Source organism: Amphiura filiformis, chromosome 15 (assembly GCF_039555335.1).
Source record: "Amphiura filiformis chromosome 15, Afil_fr2py, whole genome shotgun sequence".
Lineage (NCBI taxonomy): Eukaryota > Metazoa > Echinodermata > Ophiuroidea > Amphilepidida > Amphiuridae > Amphiura > Amphiura filiformis.
Genome location: NC_092642.1, coordinates 11,174,705 through 11,197,374, shown reverse-complemented (window position 1 = coordinate 11,197,374; position 22,670 = coordinate 11,174,705). Strand labels below are relative to the sequence as shown.

At 36.3% G+C, this 22,670-nt stretch overlaps 1 protein-coding gene across 1 annotated transcript; it reads left to right on the top strand.

Moving 5' to 3' along the window:
- Nucleotides 1-3,453: 3,453 nt before the first annotated feature.
- On the top strand, nucleotides 3,454-5,048 carry LOC140172123 (heparan sulfate glucosamine 3-O-sulfotransferase 1-like). The gene has a single exon (XM_072195466.1). The coding sequence runs from the start codon at nucleotides 3,577-3,579 to the stop codon at nucleotides 4,801-4,803; it is 1,227 nt and encodes a 408-aa protein (XP_072051567.1). The 5' UTR covers nucleotides 3,454-3,576; the 3' UTR covers nucleotides 4,804-5,048.
- Nucleotides 5,049-22,670: the final 17,622 nt, after the last annotated feature.

The window sequence follows — 22,670 nt, the reverse complement described above, 5'->3', positions numbered from 1 at the left end:
GGAATGAGCGTTTTGAGCGTTTCGACAGTATTTTTTGTGGGACATGAGAGCACATCAGACATATCGAATTGCATTCTGAATACGAAGAATGTCTTTCTGATATCAAATAATTTTCATTTTTGAAATTCACGATATAATACAAATTTTATGACAAATTATTAAAATTTGATATTTTTCACATTTTGATATATAACAGTCCTCGAAGTAAATTTTATAAATCTAATGACATATTCTTAAAGTGTATGTAGCTGGGAGGAAATGCCGACGATCAATTGAAAATTTTGACCTTTCATATTAAAGATATGGATTTTTTCCCAAAAAAGGTCTAATTTATTTTGGTGTTTTGGGGAAAAATCCATATCTTTAATACGAAAGGTCAAAATTTTCAATTGATCGTCGGCTTTTCATCCCACCTACATACACCTTAAGTATAAATCATCAGATTTATAAATTTTACTTCGAGTACTGTTAAATATCAAAATATCAATTTTAATCATTTGCCATAAAATGTGTATTACATTGCGAATTTCAAAAATGAAAATTATTTGATATCAGAAGGCCATTCTTCGTATTCAGAATGTAATTCGATATTTCTGATGTGCCCTATTGTCCCACAATAAATACTGTCCAAACGTTCATACCCCACCCCTTAATACCATCATTCTTTCCCAAGGATATCAGCATTCGCTTGACATTTTCAGATACAGTGAGTACAAAAATTGTTTTCTGTAACCTAAGTCATTGTTTTAAATAATATTTTCAGGCTTGTACAAAAGTTATTTTGTTTCCAAATGTCCTTCTCATAGTTTGTATTCAACAAACAAAACGAAATAAATTGAAAATAAATGTGTAGTTTTATTATAGGCCTAGGCCCACACCTTCTCAGACCCATAAATAAATAAATAAATAAATAAATAAATAAATAAATAAATAAATAAATAAATAAATAAATAAATAAATAAATAAATAAATAAATAAATAAATAAATAAATAAATAAATACGCAAGGAATGTATTTATATAAGCTGGGCCTATTCTGAAAACCTTAGTTCATCTTCACATTTTTATAATAACGCAATGTTTCAACAATGGGGTTTCAACACGAATTACAGGCCTATGGCTATTTTGCTGGACAATACTTCTTGATGCGGATGGTCGAATAAATATTATCTCAGCGCATCTAATTATTATGACAATCGTCCCCATTGCACTAAATGGATTGATTCAAAAAGTTTATGGTACCCTACGTTCTACGGCTTGTTATAAAAATATCGCGGGAAAAAACAAAATTGAAAAGAAATGGGGTTTCAAATTGAACTTTAAAATTTGAAAAGTATAAATCATGTTGGGTCTAAGGCTGTGCTAACACTTTTCTTTGATGACTTTGACCACAATTTTTTAATTTTTCAAATATCTTAAAAATACAAGAATCTAAGCTAATTGAACAGACAGTAGTGCAGATTGATATTTTTCGGGATACTTTTCCACAGGAGGAAGCACATGGCAAAAACTCTTGCCGCAGGGTGCCATTTTGGAATCACGTGAAGTGTCAAATGATTTTTGACTTCAAATACTCACTGTATTTCATATCTTATGCTTGTCGTATATTTCCTTTGTATTATCGATAGTTAGTCTCAATTTCGACATTACTATATCAACAAGACATTCCCTTATCAAATTAAAAGACTTTCTTGCAGAAACAAATGACTGTGGCCTGATGGGATCATAGTAGTTGACCCACTTCCGCCCGGTCTAACCTTGCTTGGGGGCGCTTTTTACTATCTTCAACAGGTTCGATTCGCTAAACTTACGACACCTTTATGTGGTGACCTCAATCCCATGAGCTGAGTAAGAGTTGATGTGAATTATTCATAACCGATCGATACCTTGCCTCACTTTGTTGAGAGCAAGCCAACAAAATTTGCCATAGGTTTGCATGGCTAAACAAAAGCCGTGAATTTAGTGTCACCCCCTGCCCTTGCTTTTGCTTTTACGTGCAGAAATGCGCCCTACATGTATAATCATGGAGGTATATAAATAAATTATTTCATATACCTCCATGGTATAATGGTGTAAGCAGATCAAAAATGACGTCTCTAAAGTCAGCTGGAAATGGTTGTACCAAGCCTGCAGTTGTACTTCTCTCGGGAATTGACCCTACATTGACCCGTACCGGAAGCCTTGTAAAAGAGACTGTATAATGACGTCAGCTAGTCAATCAGCTAGTTCAAAGTCACCAGTTTTGATAGCTTATAGTTTCAATGTATCGTGCGAAAACCCGAAGAAATTCGGATGTTCTGTTCACAAGTTATGAAACTGTTTTCTACACTAGTTGTGCCGTAACTTGACGAATATACTTAGTTTTCATGTTCATATATTAAGCTTTTAAGGGGGTCTGAGGGAGTTCAAATATAGTGCAAATGAAAGCAAAACGTTTTTGCCTTCCGATTGTGAAAAAATTATGTTGGGCCAATTTGGGCCATTTGAGTTACGAGCGAGCAAAATTTACCGGAAGGACTTCGGAATTCAAGCAAAAGTGATGATCAGACAATCTTTTCTAGAGAGAAATTGATATACGGAATGTATAGGCCCTACATACTTTGTTTAAACAGTTTCTCATAGTTTAGTGTATGATAATCGTGATTTTGGTTGAAGCTTCGGGTCAAATTGATTGAGTGCCATGACGGATATGTCATGTTATTGTTTTTAAACTTTTAATTCTGTATTGTCATGAAATCGTATAGGCCGCCTAAATCATCATCATTAAACTTCTCATTGTATAATAAATAATTATCAGTATTTAGGCCTAAATGATTATTAATATTATTAGGAGGCTATCATTTTCTTTGGAGGAGGGTTCCAAATATACGGGGGGGTCATAACTTTTTGGAAAAAAAGTCATAATTCAATTTTTCATGACCAAAATGTAGGAGTCACAAGATGACAACAGATAAGGTGTTTCTTTTTTCAAAAAGACTGATTTCTTGATGCAATTTAAGCACTCAATTTTTGGCGAAAATGAGATTTTGATATCAAAATTTTATGAAACATGAGCACTTTCCAATAAGTATACGCTGGCGAAGTTACGTAATAATCGGATTAACTACCATAGCAATAGGTGAAAACAATTTTTGAATATACCGCGCTGCACTGATAAGTTCACGCGGTACCTCTGCATTGAACCATATCATGCTGATCACTTGCACCTGTAAAATTAGTATCTTTGAAAAGGCCAGTATTGTATTTGGTCTACGATTACAGACATACACAGGTGATGAGAGTAACCTACTTGTAGTGAAGCGCGATATGTTCAAAATTGTTTTCACCTATTGCTATGGAAATTAATCCGATTAATTACGTAACTTCGCCAGCGTATAAACTTCATTTTACCCCATTGAAATCAATGGCCAGTGAAACAGACTTCACAATGTAATCAGCTTAGCATAATCAATATAAACCTGAAATTGCCTATTCAACAATAATTGGTCATAACCAACGTAGTACAAAAGAGGCTTGGCTGGATCATTCTCCATTTATTTATATACCTCCATGGTATAATGGTGTAAGCAGATCAAAAATGACGTCTCTAAAGTCAGCTGGAAATGGTTGTACCAAGCCTGCAGTTGTACTTCTCTCGGGAATTCTCTTCCTAGTGTCAGCGTTCCTAACGATGAATATCTCAACTAACATTATGAACATGATGAATACGACTAGAGTTGGAGATAATACCAAGACCAGACGGTACAGCACACACTTTTATAGTAAAGAAAACACAACAAACTTTGGAACAAAAATCAACGCCCGTGAAATCAACGATGGGAATCTCCGTAGTCATGGTAGTAGCAGTTTGGTAATACCCCAAGCGGGACCCCAAGTCATGATACCATTTAAACCTAAAACTAGCTGCTACCGTTATAGCGAGAATGGTGTAAAGAAACTGAAGCCAAAACAACAACTTCGAAAATTGGGCTGCACTCGTCGACCTCCAAAAGCGCTTATCATCGGTGTAAAGAAATGTGCAACCGGGACTCTCCTACGTTTTCTCGATCTTCATCCTCAACTAGAGACTGTTTCTGTTGATAAACTTCCTCATATTGGCGGGACTATTGGAAACTGGATGAGTAAACTGCCAATGACTACACCAGACCAAATGACTATAGTGAAATTTCCTGGCTTTATTTTTAAAGAACGTTTGCAAAATCAAATGGACTCTGAAATTCCTGATTTGAAGTTAATTTTGATACTTTGCGATCCAGTAAAGCGAGCTATATCTGATTATGTACATGTTAAAGCCTGTCAACACCGCCGTGAAGAAACTACCTATAAATACGACGAACAAAGAGCAAGAAATATTACCTTGTTCCACGGATATGAGCTGTTGGGTAGCACATTTGAGGAAACTATAACCGATAACCATGGCAACCTAAATACATCGCATGCGTTCATCCAACATGGAATCTACATCAAAGCCATTCAAACTCTATTCCACAATTTCGATAGAAAACGAAGTCTTGTAATTGACAGTGAAGCGTTTAAAAAAAATCCTCATTTTGCTTTGAAAGAAGTGGAACGGTTTCTTGGTCTCTCAGCTTTCTTTAAGGAAGAGCAGTTTTATTTCAGTTCCACTAAGGGATTCTATTGTGCAAACGTGACAGATAGACCCGATTTTCATTGCATGGCAAGCAGCAAGGGGAGACCACACCCAAGTATGGACCAAAACCTACTGCAACAAATGTCAAACTTTTTCACACCATATAATTTGCAACTCAAAGACTATTTGAATCGGACACTTACTTTTACATAGAGTTTAAGTTAAAATACCTGTGACAACGCAACGGTTCATTTCAGCCATTTAAAGGTTTATTTTGAATTAAATATTGCATATAGGCCCACAACTTCATTAATTTCACAGTTGTACGTCAAAAACGGCAGGTTCGTTTTGCATACCTGCATACTGCATATTTTTAGAGTTTCTTAGTGGTGAGTTATATATGGAGTGCGGTAGAGTTGAATGTGGCTTGTTGATGAGGAAGTATTTAGGGGTGTGGTATTGTGGTGTGTGAGTGGTGTGGGAGGGAGGGGTGGGTGTGGTCTTGTGGTGTGGGATAGGGTGGGTGTGGTCTTCATAGGGCCTGCACTTTGGCTCGTTTTTTGCAGGTTTACATGGTCCAATAATCACAAGATGACTGACATGTGGTAACAAAGGCAACAGTCACTACTATTTGGTTACTTCGCCTGTGATTGGCCATCACTGTGATACGATGGTCAAAAAACCAATAGATGACTGACATGTGGTAACAAAGGAACCAGTCACTGCAAGTTGATTAATTCCTGTATGACTGGCCATTCAATACATGCCTGTGATACACTATAGCCTTTTCAAAATGTAATACATGTTTGCTTGACTGCATTGACTATACCCGGGAACCGTCGTATATGCATTGGACCAGGGACCGTATGAAGGGACTCGAAACGGATTATAGATAGCTATTGTCAAGCTATTGTTATCAGGTTATCTTTTATGGCCTTCGATTACATGCGAGTTGCATCGAGGGCGTGATGTTTGTTTTCTTATTATTTACTCATGTTGCCCTATTCAAATATTTCTAAAGTTATGTCAAATAGAGTGCTTGCACGAATGGTCATTAGTTCAAATCATCCTCCAGACAAGCTCCATAAGATATGCTAATGCATGGCATTACTGGTCGAACACGATAGGATTTCGGTTAATAATAAATAGACGGTTTTCTGATAGCGCTCTCATAGGTCTTTGAACCTGTCTGCAGCCCTCTAGCTTTTGATTCAACAAGTTACTTTGGGGGGGCGGGCGGTGTACAACCTTCAAGTAATTATTTTGTGTAAGCTAACCATAAGCCTATTCATAACCCTAATCCTAACCCTAACTCTAACCCTCATCCTAACCCTAAACTAAGCCTAACCAATCAATGACAGTGGCTGTTTCAAGTCTATAAGTCTCCTTGCATGATCGCCTGTCGAATTCAACTACCTGCCTCGACCGGAGACTAAGTTCAAACCCCGGGCCTATTGGGTAGCCGTGTTAAGGCGCCTAAGACCGAAATCCTATCGTATTCGACCAGTAATGCGGCGGCGACAGGAATGGAAGAAGATGGCTATGCCGGTCAGCATGATCTTGTTTGCATTTTGGCAACCAGTGTTTATCTGTTATCGATGATGGATCGATTGATAATCGATAATCAATATTCAGTCAATATAATCAATATCAATCAAGATTAGGTCTACTATTCAAATAGCATTAAAAATGATGTGGAGGGGGGGGTGATTTTCAAATCAGGCTTTTTCCTTACGTACTGTCTATTTGTATGGAGGTGTCAATCAACAATCGATAATCAATAATCAATAATCGATTATCAATAATCAATTATCAATATCAATCATGATTGGGCCCGCTATTCAAATAGCATTAAAAATGATGTGGAGGGGGGGGATTTTCAAATCAGGCTTTTTCCTTACGTACTGTCTATTTGTATGGAGGTGTCAATCAACAATAGATAATCGATAATCAATAATCGATAATCAATAATCGATTATCAATAATCAATAATCAATATCAATCATGATTGGGCCCGCTATTCAAATAGCATTAAAAATGATTGGGGTGATTTTCAAATCATGCCTTTTCCTTACGTAGGCCTACTGGCTATTTGTATGGAGGTGTCAATCAATAATTGATTATCGAAAATCAATAATCGATTATCGATTATCAATAATCGATTATCAGTAATCGATTATCAATCAAGATAATCTCAATTTTCAGAATGCTAAAGAAATAATTTTTAAAAAATATTGAAAAAATTTGAACTTTTTAAAATTTCTAAAATTCCTATTTTCACCTTCATGCGTATAAAATGAACATTTTGTGCAAAATTTTGTTCAAATATTTGTTCTGAACTCGAAAATTGCAGGGCTTGTATGGAGCACATTCCAGTGTTGAAAAAGGGTCAATGCCACTTTCAATTATATCAATCTCCATGACAACACCCACGTGATCGCAGATTTTCAAGGGTGAAATACATTCGGTTTAGGAGAAACATGAAATTGAAGTTTGCATATAATACAGCATTGAATAGGGATTTCTTTCATAAAATTGCGATTATCTCCAAAACTGTGTCAACAACAAGCAATGAATTTTTGTTAAATTTATTTTTTGAAAGCGTAATATGTGGTTCTTAACTTTAAAAAAAAAAAAAAAAAAAAAAGAAGGAAAGAAAATAGAGCTTTGACAAGCGGATAATTTGTTACATTAGCATCCTATGAACACATGATTAGTAATTAAAACGATCAAAATGAAACAAAAGAGGAGAGAAAGGGCCCGCTATGTGGGCCTAGCATGATCTTCTCTGTATATCATTACTGGTCGAACACGATAGGATTTCGGTTAATAATAAATAGACGGTTTTCTGATAGCGCTCTCATAGGTCTTTGAACCTGTCTGCAGCCCTCTAGCTTTTGATTCAACAAGTTACTTTGGGGGGCGGGCGGTGTACAACCTTCAAGTAATTATTTTGTGTAAGCTAACCATAAGCCTATTCATAACCCTAATCCTAACCCTAACTCTAACCCTCATCCTAACCCTAAACTAAGCCTAACCAATCAATGACAGTGGCTGTTTCAAGTCTATAAGTCTCCTTGCATGATCGCCTGTCGAATTCAACTACCTGCCTCGACCGGAGACTAAGTTCAAACCCCGGGCCTATTGGGTAGCCGTGTTAAGGCGCCTAAGACCGAAATCCTATCGTATTCGACCAGTAATGCGGCGGCGACAGGAATGGAAGAAGATGGCTATGCCGGTCAGCATGATCTTGTTTGCATTTTGGCAACCAGTGTTTATCTGTTATCGATGATGGATCGATTGATAATCGATAATCAATATTCAGTCAATATAATCAATATCAATCAAGATTAGGTCTACTATTCAAATAGCATTAAAAATGATGTGGAGGGGGGGGTGATTTTCAAATCAGGCTTTTTCCTTACGTACTGTCTATTTGTATGGAGGTGTCAATCAACAATCGATAATCAATAATCAATAATCGATTATCAATAATCAATTATCAATATCAATCATGATTGGGCCCGCTATTCAAATAGCATTAAAAATGATGTGGAGGGGGGGTGATTTTCAAATCAGGCTTTTTCCTTACGTACTGTCTATTTGTATGGAGGTGTCAATCAACAATAGATAATCGATAATCAATAATCGATAATCAATAATCGATTATCAATAATCAATAATCAATATCAATCATGATTGGGCCCGCTATTCAAATAGCATTAAAAATGATTGGGGTGATTTTCAAATCATGCCTTTTCCTTACGTAGGCCTACTGGCTATTTGTATGGAGGTGTCAATCAATAATTGATTATCGAAAATCAATAATCGATTATCGATTATCAATAATCGATTATCAGTAATCGATTATCAATCAAGATAATCTCAATTTTCAGAATGCTAAAGAAATAATTTTTAAAAAAATATTGAAAAAAATTTGAACTTTTTTAAAAATTTCTAAAATTCCTATTTTCACCTTCATGCGTATAAAATGAACATTTTGTGCAAAATTTTGTTCAAATATTTGTTCTGAACTCGAAAATTGCAGGGCTTGTATGGAGCACATTCCAGTGTTGAAAAAGGGTCAATGCCACTTTCAATTATATCAATCTCCATGACAACACCCACGTGATCGCAGATTTTCAAGGGTGAAATACATTCGGTTTAGGAGAAACATGAAATTGAAGTTTGCATATAATACAGCATTGAATAGGGATTTCTTTCATAAAATTGCGATTATCTCCAAAACTGTGTCAACAACAAGCAATGAATTTTTGTTAAATTTATTTTTTGAAAGCGTAATATGTGGTTCTTAACTTTAAAAAAAAAAAAAAAAAAAAAAAAAAAAAGAAGGAAAGAAAATAGAGCTTTGACAAGCGGATAATTTGTTACATTAGCATCCTATGAACACATGATTAGTAATTAAAACGATCAAAATGAAACAAAAGAGGAGAGAAAGGGCCCGCTATGTGGGCCTAGCATGATCTTCTCTGTATATCATTACTGGTCGAACACGATAGGATTTCGGTTAATAATAAATAGACGGTTTTCTGATAGCGCTCTCATAGGTCTTTGAACCTGTCTGCAGCCCTCTAGCTTTTGATTCAACAAGTTACTTTGGGGGGGGGGGGGGCGGTGTACAACCTTCAAGTAATTATTTTGTGTAAGCTAACCATAAGCCTATTCATAACCCTAATCCTAACCCTAACTCTAACCCTCATCCTAACCCTAAACTAAGCCTAACCAATCAATGACAGTGGCTGTTTCAAGTCTATAAGTCTCCTTGCATGATCGCCTGTCGAATTCAACTACCTGCCTCGACCGGAGACTAAGTTCAAACCCCGGGCCTATTGGGTAGCCGTGTTAAGGCGCCTAAGACCGAAATCCTATCGTATTCGACCAGTAATGCGGCGGCGACAGGAATGGAAGAAGATGGCTATGCCGGTCAGCATGATCTTGTTTGCATTTTGGCAACCAGTGTTTATCTGTTATCGATGATGGATCGATTGATAATCGATAATCAATATTCAGTCAATATAATCAATATCAATCAAGATTAGGTCTACTATTCAAATAGCATTAAAAATGATGTGGAGGGGGGGGGTGATTTTCAAATCAGGCTTTTTCCTTACGTACTGTCTATTTGTATGGAGGTGTCAATCAACAATCGATAATCAATAATCAATAATCGATTATCAATAATCAATTATCAATATCAATCATGATTGGGCCCGCTATTCAAATAGCATTAAAAATGATGTGGAGGGGGGGGTGATTTTCAAATCAGGCTTTTTCCTTACGTACTGTCTATTTGTATGGAGGTGTCAATCAACAATAGATAATCGATAATCAATAATCGATAATCAATAATCGATTATCAATAATCAATAATCAATATCAATCATGATTGGGCCCGCTATTCAAATAGCATTAAAAATGATTGGGGTGATTTTCAAATCATGCCTTTTCCTTACGTAGGCCTACTGGCTATTTGTATGGAGGTGTCAATCAATAATTGATTATCGAAAATCAATAATCGATTATCGATTATCAATAATCGATTATCAGTAATCGATTATCAATCAAGATAATCTCAATTTTCAGAATGCTAAAGAAATCATTTTAAAAAATATTGAAAAAATTTGAACTTTTTAAAAATTTCTAAAATTCCTATTTTCACCTTCATGCGTATAAAATGAACATTTTGTGCAAAATTTTGTTCAAATATTTGTTCTGAACTCGAAAATTGCAGGGCTTGTATGGAGCACATTCCAGTGTTGAAAAGGGTCAATGCCACTTTCAATTATATCAATCTCCATGACAACACCCACGTGATCGCAGATTTTCAAGGGTGAAATACATTCGGTTTAGGAGAAACATGAAATTGAAGTTTGCATATAATACAGCATTGAATAGGGATTTCTTTCATAAAATTGCGATTATCTCCAAAACTGTGTCAACAACAAGCAATGAATTTTTGTTAAATTTATTTTTTTGAAAGCGTAATATGTGGTTCTTAACTTTAAAAAAAAAAAAAAAAAAAAAAAAAGGAAAAAGAAAATAGAGCTTTGACAAGCGGATAATTTGTTACATTAGCATCCTATGAACACATGATTAGTAATTAAAACGATCAAAATGAAACAAAAGAGGAGAGAAAGGGCCCGCTATGTGGGCCTAGCATGATCTTCTCTGTATATCATTACTGGTCGAACACGATAGGATTTCGGTTAATAATAAATAGACGGTTTTCTGATAGCGCTCTCATAGGTCTTTGAACCTGTCTGCAGCCCTCTAGCTTTTGATTCAACAAGTTACTTTGGGGGGGGGGGCGGGCGGTGTACAACCTTCAAGTAATTATTTTGTGTAAGCTAACCATAAGCCTATTCATAACCCTAATCCTAACCCTAACTCTAACCCTCATCCTAACCCTAAACTAAGCCTAACCAATCAATGACAGTGGCTGTTTCAAGTCTATAAGTCTCCTTGCATGATCGCCTGTCGAATTCAACTACCTGCCTCGACCGGAGACTAAGTTCAAACCCCGGGCCTATTGGGTAGCCGTGTTAAGGCGCCTAAGACCGAAATCCTATCGTATTCGACCAGTAATGCGGCGGCGACAGGAATGGAAGAAGATGGCTATGCCGGTCAGCATGATCTTGTTTGCATTTTGGCAACCAGTGTTTATCTGTTATCGATGATGGATCGATTGATAATCGATAATCAATATTCAGTCAATATAATCAATATCAATCAAGATTAGGTCTACTATTCAAATAGCATTAAAAATGATGTGGAGGGGGGTGATTTTCAAATCAGGCTTTTTCCTTACGTACTGTCTATTTGTATGGAGGTGTCAATCAACAATCGATAATCAATAATCAATAATCGATTATCAATAATCAATTATCAATATCAATCATGATTGGGCCCGCTATTCAAATAGCATTAAAAATGATGTGGAGGGGGGGTGATTTTCAAATCAGGCTTTTTCCTTACGTACTGTCTATTTGTATGGAGGTGTCAATCAACAATAGATAATCGATAATCAATAATCGATAATCAATAATCGATTATCAATAATCAATAATCAATATCAATCATGATTGGGCCCGCTATTCAAATAGCATTAAAAATGATTGGGGTGATTTTCAAATCATGCCTTTTCCTTACGTAGGCCTACTGGCTATTTGTATGGAGGTGTCAATCAATAATTGATTATCGAAAATCAATAATCGATTATCGATTATCAATAATCGATTATCAGTAATCGATTATCAATCAAGATAATCTCAATTTTCAGAATGCTAAAGAAATAATTTTTAAAAAATATTGAAAAAATTTGAACTTTTTAAAATTTCTAAAATTCCTATTTTCACCTTCATGCGTATAAAATGAACATTTTGTGCAAAATTTTGTTCAAATATTTGTTCTGAACTCGAAAATTGCAGGGCTTGTATGGAGCACATTCCAGTGTTGAAAAAGGGTCAATGCCACTTTCAATTATATCAATCTCCATGACAACACCCACGTGATCGCAGATTTTCAAGGGTGAAATACATTCGGTTTAGGAGAAACATGAAATTGAAGTTTGCATATAATACAGCATTGAATAGAAAATTCTTTCATAAAATTGCGATTATCTCGAAAACTGTGTCAACAACAAGCAATGAATTTTTGTTAAATTTATTTTTTGAAAGCGTAATATGTGGTTCTTAACTTTAAAAAAAAAAAAAAAAAAAAAAAAAAAAAAAAAAAAAAAAAAAAAAAAAAAAAAAAAAAAAAAAGAAGGAAAGAAAATAGAGCTTTGACAAGCGGATAATTTGTTACATTAGCATCCTATGAACACATGATTAGTAATTAAAACGATCAAAATGAAACAAAAGAGGAGAGAAAGGGCCCGCTATGTGGGCCTAGCATGATCTTCTCTGTATATCATTACTGGTCGAACACGATAGGATTTCGGTTAATAATAAATAGACGGTTTTCTGATAGCGCTCTCATAGGTCTTTGAACCTGTCTGCAGCCCTCTAGCTTTTGATTCAACAAGTTACTTTGGGGGGGCGGGCGGTGTACAACCTTCAAGTAATTATTTTGTGTAAGCTAACCATAAGCCTATTCATAACCCTAATCCTAACCCTAACTCTAACCCTCATCCTAACCCTAAACTAAGCCTAACCAATCAATGACAGTGGCTGTTTCAAGTCTATAAGTCTCCTTGCATGATCGCCTGTCGAATTCAACTACCTGCCTCGACCGGAGACTAAGTTCAAACCCCGGGCCTATTGGGTAGCCGTGTTAAGGCGCCTAAGACCGAAATCCTATCGTATTCGACCAGTAATGGAGTACAAAGATCTATACCAGTTTACAGGTGATTACCTAGCTGGGGGGTTTACACCCCCCAGCTAGGTATTGTAATCGTTCGGGTTCTTCCGCTGGAAACAAACCACTGTAATCTTCCCGTTTTCTTCCGCTGGCAACTAAGTGAAATTGCACATGTTTTTGTACTTTATGCACCAAACCCTCTATCTTTTAACCAAATATCCCACAGAGTCGTGCGATATGTCAAACTTTTCCTCTGGTTTAATGAGATATAGTCACTTTTTTGTACTTTATGCACCAAACCCTCTATCTTTTTAACCAAATATCCCACAGAGTCGTGCGATATGTCAAACTTTTCCTCTGGTCATAAAGAACGAAAAAGTCAGTGGTCACATCGCTGTAGGATCATTGGTTAATGAGATATAGTCACTTTTTTGTACTTTGTGTACTTAACCCTCTATCTTTTTAACCAAATATCCCACAGAGTTGTGCGATATGTCAAACTTTCCCTCTTGGTCATAAGGAACAAAAAGTCAGTGGTCACATCTCTGTAGGATCATTGGTTAATGAGATATAGTCACTTTTTGTACTTTGTGTACTTACCCTCTATCTTTTTAACCAAATATCCCACAGAGTCGTGCGATATGTCAAACTTTTCCTCTGGTCATAAAGAACGAAAAAGTCAGTGGTCACATCTCTGTAGGATCATTGGTTAATGAGATATAGTGACTTTTTGTACTTTGTGTACTTAACCCTGTATCTTTTTAACCAAATATCCCACAGAGTTGTGCGATATGTCAAACTTTTCCTCTGGTCATAAGGAACAAAAACGTCAGTGGTCACATCTCTGTAGGATCATTGGTTAATGAGATATAGTCACTTTTTTGTACTTTATGCACCAAACCCTCTATCTTTTTATCCAAATATCCCACAGAGTCGTGCGATATGTCAAACTTTTCCTCTGGTCATAAAGAACGAAAAAGTCAGTGGTCACATCTCTGTAGGATCATTGGTTAATGAGATATAGTCACTTTTTTGTACTTTGTGTACTTAACCCTCTATCTTTTTAACCAAATATCCCACAGAGTTGTGCGATATGTCAAACTTTTCCTCTGGTCATAAGGAACAAAAAAGTCAGTGGTCACATCTCTGTAGGATCATTGGTTAATGAGATATAGTCACTTTTTTGTACTTTATGCACCAAACCCTCTATCTTTTTAACCAAATATCCCACAGAGTCGTGCGATATGTCAAACTTTTCCTCTGGTCATAAAGAACAAAAAGTTAGTGGTCACATCTCTGTAGGATCATTGGTAACTGAGATATAGTCACTTTTTTTGTACTTTGTGTACTTAACAATCTATCTTTTTAACCAAATATCCCACAGAGTCGTGCGATATGTCAAACTTTTCCTCTGGTCATAAAGAACAAAAAGTCAGTGCTCACATCTCTGTAGGATCATTGGTTAATGAGATATAGCACTTTGTGCATTTAACCCTCTATCTTGTTAACCAAATATACCACAGAGTCGTGCGATATCTGATATGTCAAACTTTACCTCTAGTACGTGAAGACGGCCTGATTGGCGCGAGGTTCATATCGGTGCGTATGCACCAAATATGTATCTTGTAAACCTTAATAAGTTTTGCCTTGCCTTGCTTCGTAATCCTGTTTGGGCTGGACAAAATTTTTTTTCCACTTTTCCCCAGTTTCCCTAGGTATTTCGTCTTTAAGCTTACTGATATACAGGGATTGAATACGAGTGTCACGGCCCTGGTTAGTGTGCATTCAAATCAGAGATCCCTGTTCAAGGCCATCTTACTTAGCCGTCGGAAATGATTGCAAATTACCCCGGCAAATTACACATTTGTAATCATTTTGACCACAAAATATGATGTGAAAACACAGGTAAGCAATGAGAACAAGTCCTCAAACATTTGAAATTTGTAGCTTACTACAACCTGATGATGTACTCATCCCAGGCAAACCTTAGTTAACACATTTGCTAGTCAGCCAAATTCGCCGACAAAATGCAAATCAAGGGGGTGACACTAAATTCACGGTTGTTCTATTACCAACGCAAAATCTATGAAAAATTCAGCAGGTTTACTAGCTAGAAAGTGAGGCCAGTGATCGATCCGTTATAGCTCGTTATGAATAATTCATGTTCGACCCTTGGATCATGTTAATTGAGTTTCGCAAATAACAACGTTGTTAGTTTTGCGAACTTTGCCTGTTCAATGAGAGTATAGCGCGCCCCCAATACATCTGGGCACAAACCAGGCGAAAACGATCCAGTTTAATGAAATGGCGGACGGGTATTCCCATCAGGCACCAGTGATATGTTTTTTCAAAGAAAGTCTACTAATTTGATATGAAATGACATTTTGCAATTTGCAAAGTCAAAATTAGGACTTGCTGGCAATAATATGAAGGAAATATGTGACAGAGGCAATGTGGGAAATACAAGTAGTATTTAAGTTATAATAACCTTTGATACCCGACCTGACCTTCCATCATGGCGCCTTATTCGTCTTATGTATTTCTATTATGCTCTCAAGTAAAATAAAATACCAATCTGCACTGAGTAGACAATGTTACTTGGCTCCCAGCATGAATTATTGATTTTATACGGAGGTAAAGAAATGCACAGTGTATGTGCATGATGTGCAAGCATACTCCAAATATTTACGGTAAATCTGAATAGTGGTCACATGTTGAAATATCATGTGTTCGGGAAATCACGTGGCAACATTTTAAGATTTCAGGCTTGTTTACTAGTTAATTGCCATTTGTATTCTTTATTATTTATCTTTGTTAATTAACATATATTTTAAATGCTGATAAATCGTGGTTGGCTGCCCATGATATCTGTTAAATTCAATGTTTTATGAATATAATTCTACCACGCAGAGGGGTCACGCAGCAGAATTTCACATCACCTGACTTAGCTAGATTTCGAAGCTCTGCTTTTCAAATTCATGTAAATTTCAAAGTTTATACATTTAATATATTTAATATGATACTAATTTTTTGTTATAACCAACTGGTACACGAAATATACTAGCTTATTACCTATACAGAAAGGTGATTATCAGCCTTCACTCAGCAAATTGACATGCCTGGCATATGCAGCCATTCTCCGTCTGGGTAACATGACTGTCGCCCTCAATACGTCTGGGCACAAATTTAAATAACAATACGCTATTTACATATCAATGTGGCCTCATGCTAATTAAAGCTGCCCCATCCAGGAGTTCATCTATGTGCATATTTACATAGAAATTTAAAACAACTGGCCGAAGAAGGAAACCTACATAAATATGTTTTCTATACTTCACTTGACCCAAATATATGATTTTTTATGGTGATAAGACAATCGCACAAGGAATTTTAAAGGGATTTTGATAGCAGTTCCATTAAAAAAAAAGCTGCTATCATAATGAGACTAAGATCTAGAAACACCCCCGAAATGCCGTTTTGGGGAATTTTGCTAGCTGAATCTTTTTGATGAAAGTCAATCTTTGACAAGATGTAACTTTGCTACGGAAAGTGCTATGAAAAAAGGTTTTCAGTTTTGGCTTTGTTTACTCAAGAGCAGGGTTAGCGGTGACCTGCTGAGTCCAGGGGTCCAAATTGGCAAATAAAGGGGTCCAGGCATCTAATTCTACACAGACGTACAAAATTAAGGGGTCCAAATCACGGGGACCTGCCAAATCAAGGAGTCCTGGACCCCAAGACCCCTTAAAACGCTACCCCTGCTCAAGAGCTTTAATTTGATATATAAAATGATGCAGTTTGATGGCAAATTTGAATTCACCTAGCATACCTAATATACCATGTACATGTCAGATGTACGGTATATTGTATTGGCAAATATCCATAAAAGCGTTCATTATAAAATTATTTTGATAAATTGTCACATTTTATGCCATGTATTAATATCCTTAAAAGTAACCGGTGGATTTGCGAACAATTTGTCGACATAAATGACCTTCCCGGAGAAACGGTAGCCCAAAATGGGTTATATTTCATAATATGCAGACGAATGGTCAAATTAATAGAAAAATACCTGTGATAAATTTATCTGTACACATTGTCGCACTCTGAGTGACGTATGGTATATTTGCAACCCTGTGGTGGATTTGCGAACAATTTGTCGACATAATGATGTTCGCGGAGAAACGGTGGCCCAAAATGCGTTATTTTTGGTAATATGCAGACGAATGGCCAAATTAATAGAAAAATACCTGTGATAAATTTATCTGTACAAATTGTCGCACTACGAGTGACATATGGTATATTTGCAACCCTACTGTGGATTTGTGAACAATTTGTCGACATAAATGACCTTCGGCGAAAAACGGTAGCCCAAAATGGGTTATATTTGGTAATATGCAGACGAATGGTCAAATGAATAGAAAAATCTCTGTGATAAATTTATCTGTACAAATTGTCGCACTCCGAGTGACATATGGTATATTTGCAACCCTACTGTGGATTTGCAATTGACCTGGGGAACATATTGGAACATTTTGCACGGGTCAGCTCAAAAGACATCACTAAGTTCTGGGGCCAAATCTTAGAATTGCGTTATCTGAACATCTGTAAGAGGTACAGGGCTCAAACTCGGTGACAACTCATGACCAGGGGTGAATTATGGAACATCTTGCAGGGGTCTGGTCAAAGGTCATCTGGGTCAAATCTTAGAATTGCATTTTCTGGACATCTGTGAGGAGTACAGGACTCAAAACTCGGTGACAACAAACCTCATGACAGGGGAACATTTTTGGAACATTTTGCAGGTGTCAGATACCTCCACAACACCAACATGCCCCAGCTAGGTTTGTGGTCTATGACCACCATTTGCCTCTAGTTGGTATTGTACTCCATGCATTTGCATATGTCTTCTGGAGCGTATCTCGGGAGGATGATTTGAACTTATGATCTTCCGTGCAAGCACCCTATTCAGTACGACAGCAACTTAGCTCACTTCCGGTAATTTTTACAGGCGTGACCTCTGCTGTTACGTAACGCAATGTTGAAAATCAGGTGGCAAATACGGTTTTCAGAAAACATAAAAAAAAATGGAATACACGAGTCGTTTCTCCATTCATTTCCACATTGAGCCCATAGATAAGATATGAAACATGAGTATAAGGCAAAGAATAACGTGCAAAAGTTGAATTATTGTGGAAAAATGAATGCTTTTGGTGCGCGAAGTAGCCTAAAAAAATGAGAGAAAATGAATGTCACGATAATAAAAATGGTTATATCTACAGCTTTGAGGAAACGCCGGTCTAATGCTTTTCTGTTATGATAAACATTAATTAACCACAGCTTGTATTAAAATTTCAGCGAAAATGAGCGGTGGAATAACCTAGTCGTAGGTTGAAAAGTTGCGTTCTTTGAGTCCTCGCGCACGTTGCAAGTGTCACGATGCTTCACGAAATGGATCCCAGCCGGCGCTGTCTATTATACATGTTATATTGATTAATATAGCAATTAAAAACGTCTATTGTTATATATTTTATAAATGCAAAATACTCTATTGTGTAACAAAATATTGTAGTCGTCAATGAAGGTAGTATCATCTCATTTAACTGAAGTACAAGCAGTTTTGAAAAGATTGCTGTTGAGTGAGATCCTTGAACATGTTGAACGAGAAATAAGATAGCAAAAGAATACCCTTTGCCCGAACAAGTTGCGATGGCTTGTGGACAAAGCGAAGGTGGTGCGGAAGGTTGTGAGTTCGATTCCCGTGTTATTTTATCGATTATGTGGAATTTTTCAGTTCGTTTTTCTTTTCTTTTTTCCTTCCCTTTTGTCTTTAATAATATAGGCCTAATGAATGTCAGCTTGAAGGCCCACTTTTTTTAATGATTTATTTCAGTTCAGTTCAGTTCAGTTTTATTTTCATCTCAACACACATACATATAAATAACATGATATAGAAAAAACATTTTGTAATAAATTAGTAACAGTATCTTTTGAATTCTTTCATGACCACTGAAGCAGAGTCAATGCAAAGCCAAATAATTTACAATTGAGATACCAATATTAATATTACAAAATAATATTTTAATAATGTGGTATGAGAGATGTGGATGCCACAGAAACGCATGTTTAAGCCTAATCCTACATTTACAAAAAATGCATTTAAGTTCAGTAGCTTTCAATATGAAATAATCAAATAAAGCATGTCAAACTTAAGTAATTTTTAAAAGTTCAAGAATATATATATAGGCCTATCAAATAAAGGAACGTCAACACAGATTTTCACAATTTTTAATTGGACTAGACCCTCCCCTATCGGCAACATATTTTATGAGCTTTTATGCATACATATTAAATCATGAGATGCACGAATTTCAAACCTAATATTTTGGCATATTTGTAATTTTTACACAATGTCCAACTTACACCTCGGATTACACCTAATTGGAATCAGCCAAGTTCGTTGTCCAGATAGAGCAACTATCTTATTAAGACTAGTCCCCATAGAACACCACAGTTAAGCGGTCAAGATATTAAGTGTTTTCTTTTCATTTTATCTCGCTACTTCTGCTTCAAATGTAACGTGAAAACCTTCCTGACAGTTATTTACTAATATTATAAATATTGTTGTAATTTTTGGAATAACAAAACTCCAAATTTGCCCGAAATCGTATATTATGGCTTTAATAAAAATATGAAAACTAGGATTTAAAAATATGAGTTAAAATCAAATCGAAAATCAAAGAGAGGTGCTTGCGGGGTTAGAACCAAGATCGAACTTCCAAATACATGTATTTACCACTAAGCCATACCAGAGATATGATTAATTCGGTGACAATAATAGCAATGTTTATCCCACTCAGTGGCTCACTCGTGTATTCTATTTCTGGAATGAATTAACTGACTTTTAAAATTGTTTGAACGTTGGGAGTATTATTTTCAAGTTAAATAACCAACAATGGACAATTGACAATGAACATCGCCCGTACAATATATGGCGTGACAGTAGTCACGCACAAAGATAAACATTTCAACATGTTCAATATGCGACTAGAAATATAGGCCTACCCCAAAGTGATGAAATTTTCAGGCAAGCTAACTTTAGTTATTCTATAACATGACACCCATTTTTGATTCCGGCGCTTTTTCTTGCTGGATGATATGAACATTTTGTGTTCGTGACATGCAATTTTCTCATTTTCCGAGCTACTTTCGACATGTTCAAGCTTCTTTTTCCCATTTAATTCAACTTTTACACGTTATTTGTTGCTTTACACAAATGTTTGATATCTTATCTGTGGTCAGGGTACATAAATGGAGCAATATACGACCCGTGTCTTCCATTTCTGGAGCTATTTTGATAAAAAGCGTTTGCCGGCTAAAATTTCAACATTGTGTTACGTAACCCGTGTTCACCAGCCCGTATAAATTTTCTGTCGAACAAAAGAGGTCACAAAGTTGCTGTCGTACTGTAGAAAGGTCTGACGCATAACAAACTATACATTTTTGGAATCCTCATGACCATACGAGTATTTTGATATATTACTTGGCATAGTTGGAGCACTCTGACAATTTTACCCCATGTGACCTTGATTGACTACTCCCCTTAATGCCCGGAAGTTTCAGGAGGTCAAGTAGAACCATGTGCTTCTTTTGTCCAATTTGCCATCAAGATTTCAAACGGAAACAGTTCAGACCCAGAGCACGATCATGTCAGAAATTTATATTTTGTTCTGGGCATTGACGTAGCGTCATAGGGGCATGGGGGGGGGGGGCACGTGCCCGCACCCCCAATCGATTGCAAAATTTTAAAAATCCCATAGGAAAATTGCCAAAAAATGGCTTGTGCCCCCAATCAGACCCGGTGCGCCCCCCCCAATCATGGTCGGTGCCCCCAATCATATGACCCACGCTACGCCACTGGTTCTGTGACTTATTAGGCCCATGAAAGTTAATTCCGAGTTTATCGTCCCTTTTTTTCCCCAGGTTGGTGAGGTGACTTTTTCATTTTTCATTTTTCATTATTTCATCAGATTTCATTATTGACCTAAAATGCGTGTTGATTTAAAGCCACACTCATACATGTTATTTATAAACATGTTTTTATATGGGTAGGGACTAGAAAAGTTAGAAAAGGGCCTCGTTTTGCTTCCAAATTATGAATTTATATGTTTTACAAACAAAAATTTATGTTTCCAATTGCTAAAACTGGTGAAAACACTGATACTTTGAAAATAATGAATTATTTTGGCATTTTTGAAAATTTGATGCGGGTGTTTTTGGTTACCAAAAAGTGACGCGGGCGGGGGACGATAAACTCGGAATCGACTTTCACGCGCCTTATTCGGACTACGATCAACGTATTATTCATGCTTGCTCAACTGAGGATAATTTGTAAACCAACAACCCGCATGGGACAATGGGTGGAAGCCGTTTCCAGTCCATTCAACACAGTCCCTGGCATACGTATAGGCCCATAGTAAATTTGTCTGCTTTATCTGTTTTGTGCTGTTTAAGCAAATAGTTAAACATAATTTCCATAAAATGTAAGCTTTTACTGTCAGATATGTCCCCCTTTAATTTTTGAGCCAAACAAGTGAGGTAAAGCAAAGAAAATTGGAATTTACTACTAGCGCCAATGAATGTTATACGATTGTAAAACGGTACGATCCCCTGGGTGTGTGTGTGTGTGGGGTGTGCGTATGTGTGTCCTGCACGCGTATTTTTTCTGCAACTATAACGGGACGCAATACGATACCGGTATGTTATAAGAATCAAACTTACAAGAAAGATGGCTCTTGTCAAATCCTACAATTCTGTCAGAGAAAATATGCATATTTGCATTAAATTTTTAATTAATTGACATAATTGATTACTTAATAAATATTTTATTTAATGATTTACCATAATTCCAAACATGTCAAACAATATGTCAAATTAAAGCTAATGAAATGCTTTATATATTGGTCAGAGCACATTTTGCAGAATGCATTTAGTATTTTAGTTACATGATTCCAAACATTCTATTCCAATTTTTTGCTATACACGCATAGAAGCTGTACTTTTAAAATCCGCACCTAATCAATAATTTCACTCCATTGTCAAAGTACTGTGCTCTCTGTAGCATTATGGAGTGACCAGGTCCTAGAGTGTGATGGTTTTGTAGCAGATGACAGTGCTCATTCAAGCCTGTCAAGGTCAGTTAGTAGCCACTTGCTGAATGGATGGCCATTATCAGCTGCCAATCACAGTAGAGGTTTGATAACATTTTGTTAAAAACCCAAATGTGATATAAGGACAAAGCTGTGCATGTTGGTATTTAAATGTTTGGATTCTTATGTTGAAATTCCCTTGTATTAGTATTTTTATGTGTAGTGTATATTGTTCATAAATTATATAGCTTTTAAATTTTGGGCATTTTTGCTCTGTTGCACTGTACCATTATGGAATTATTTTTATTTCGTATCTCAGGAGCATCTAGCTCACTTGGAAAGGCATCAGAATTTGGTACACGAGCGCTTCGAACTTTAAATCGGAAGGTGGTGAGTTCGAGCCTCATCACGGTCACATTAATTTTATAAACCAAATATTGTTCGAACTTTTCATATTTGTTTTTCTTTTATTGTTTCTTTTCTTTGACTTTTTTTCTTTTATTCATATTGCCAGGGTAAGGAGAGGAGGGTACTAATGGCCCATTCAGTGGTTTTTTCATCCGGAAGATCGTAAAAATCATCAAAATTCAGATTTTGTACTAGACTGCGGAA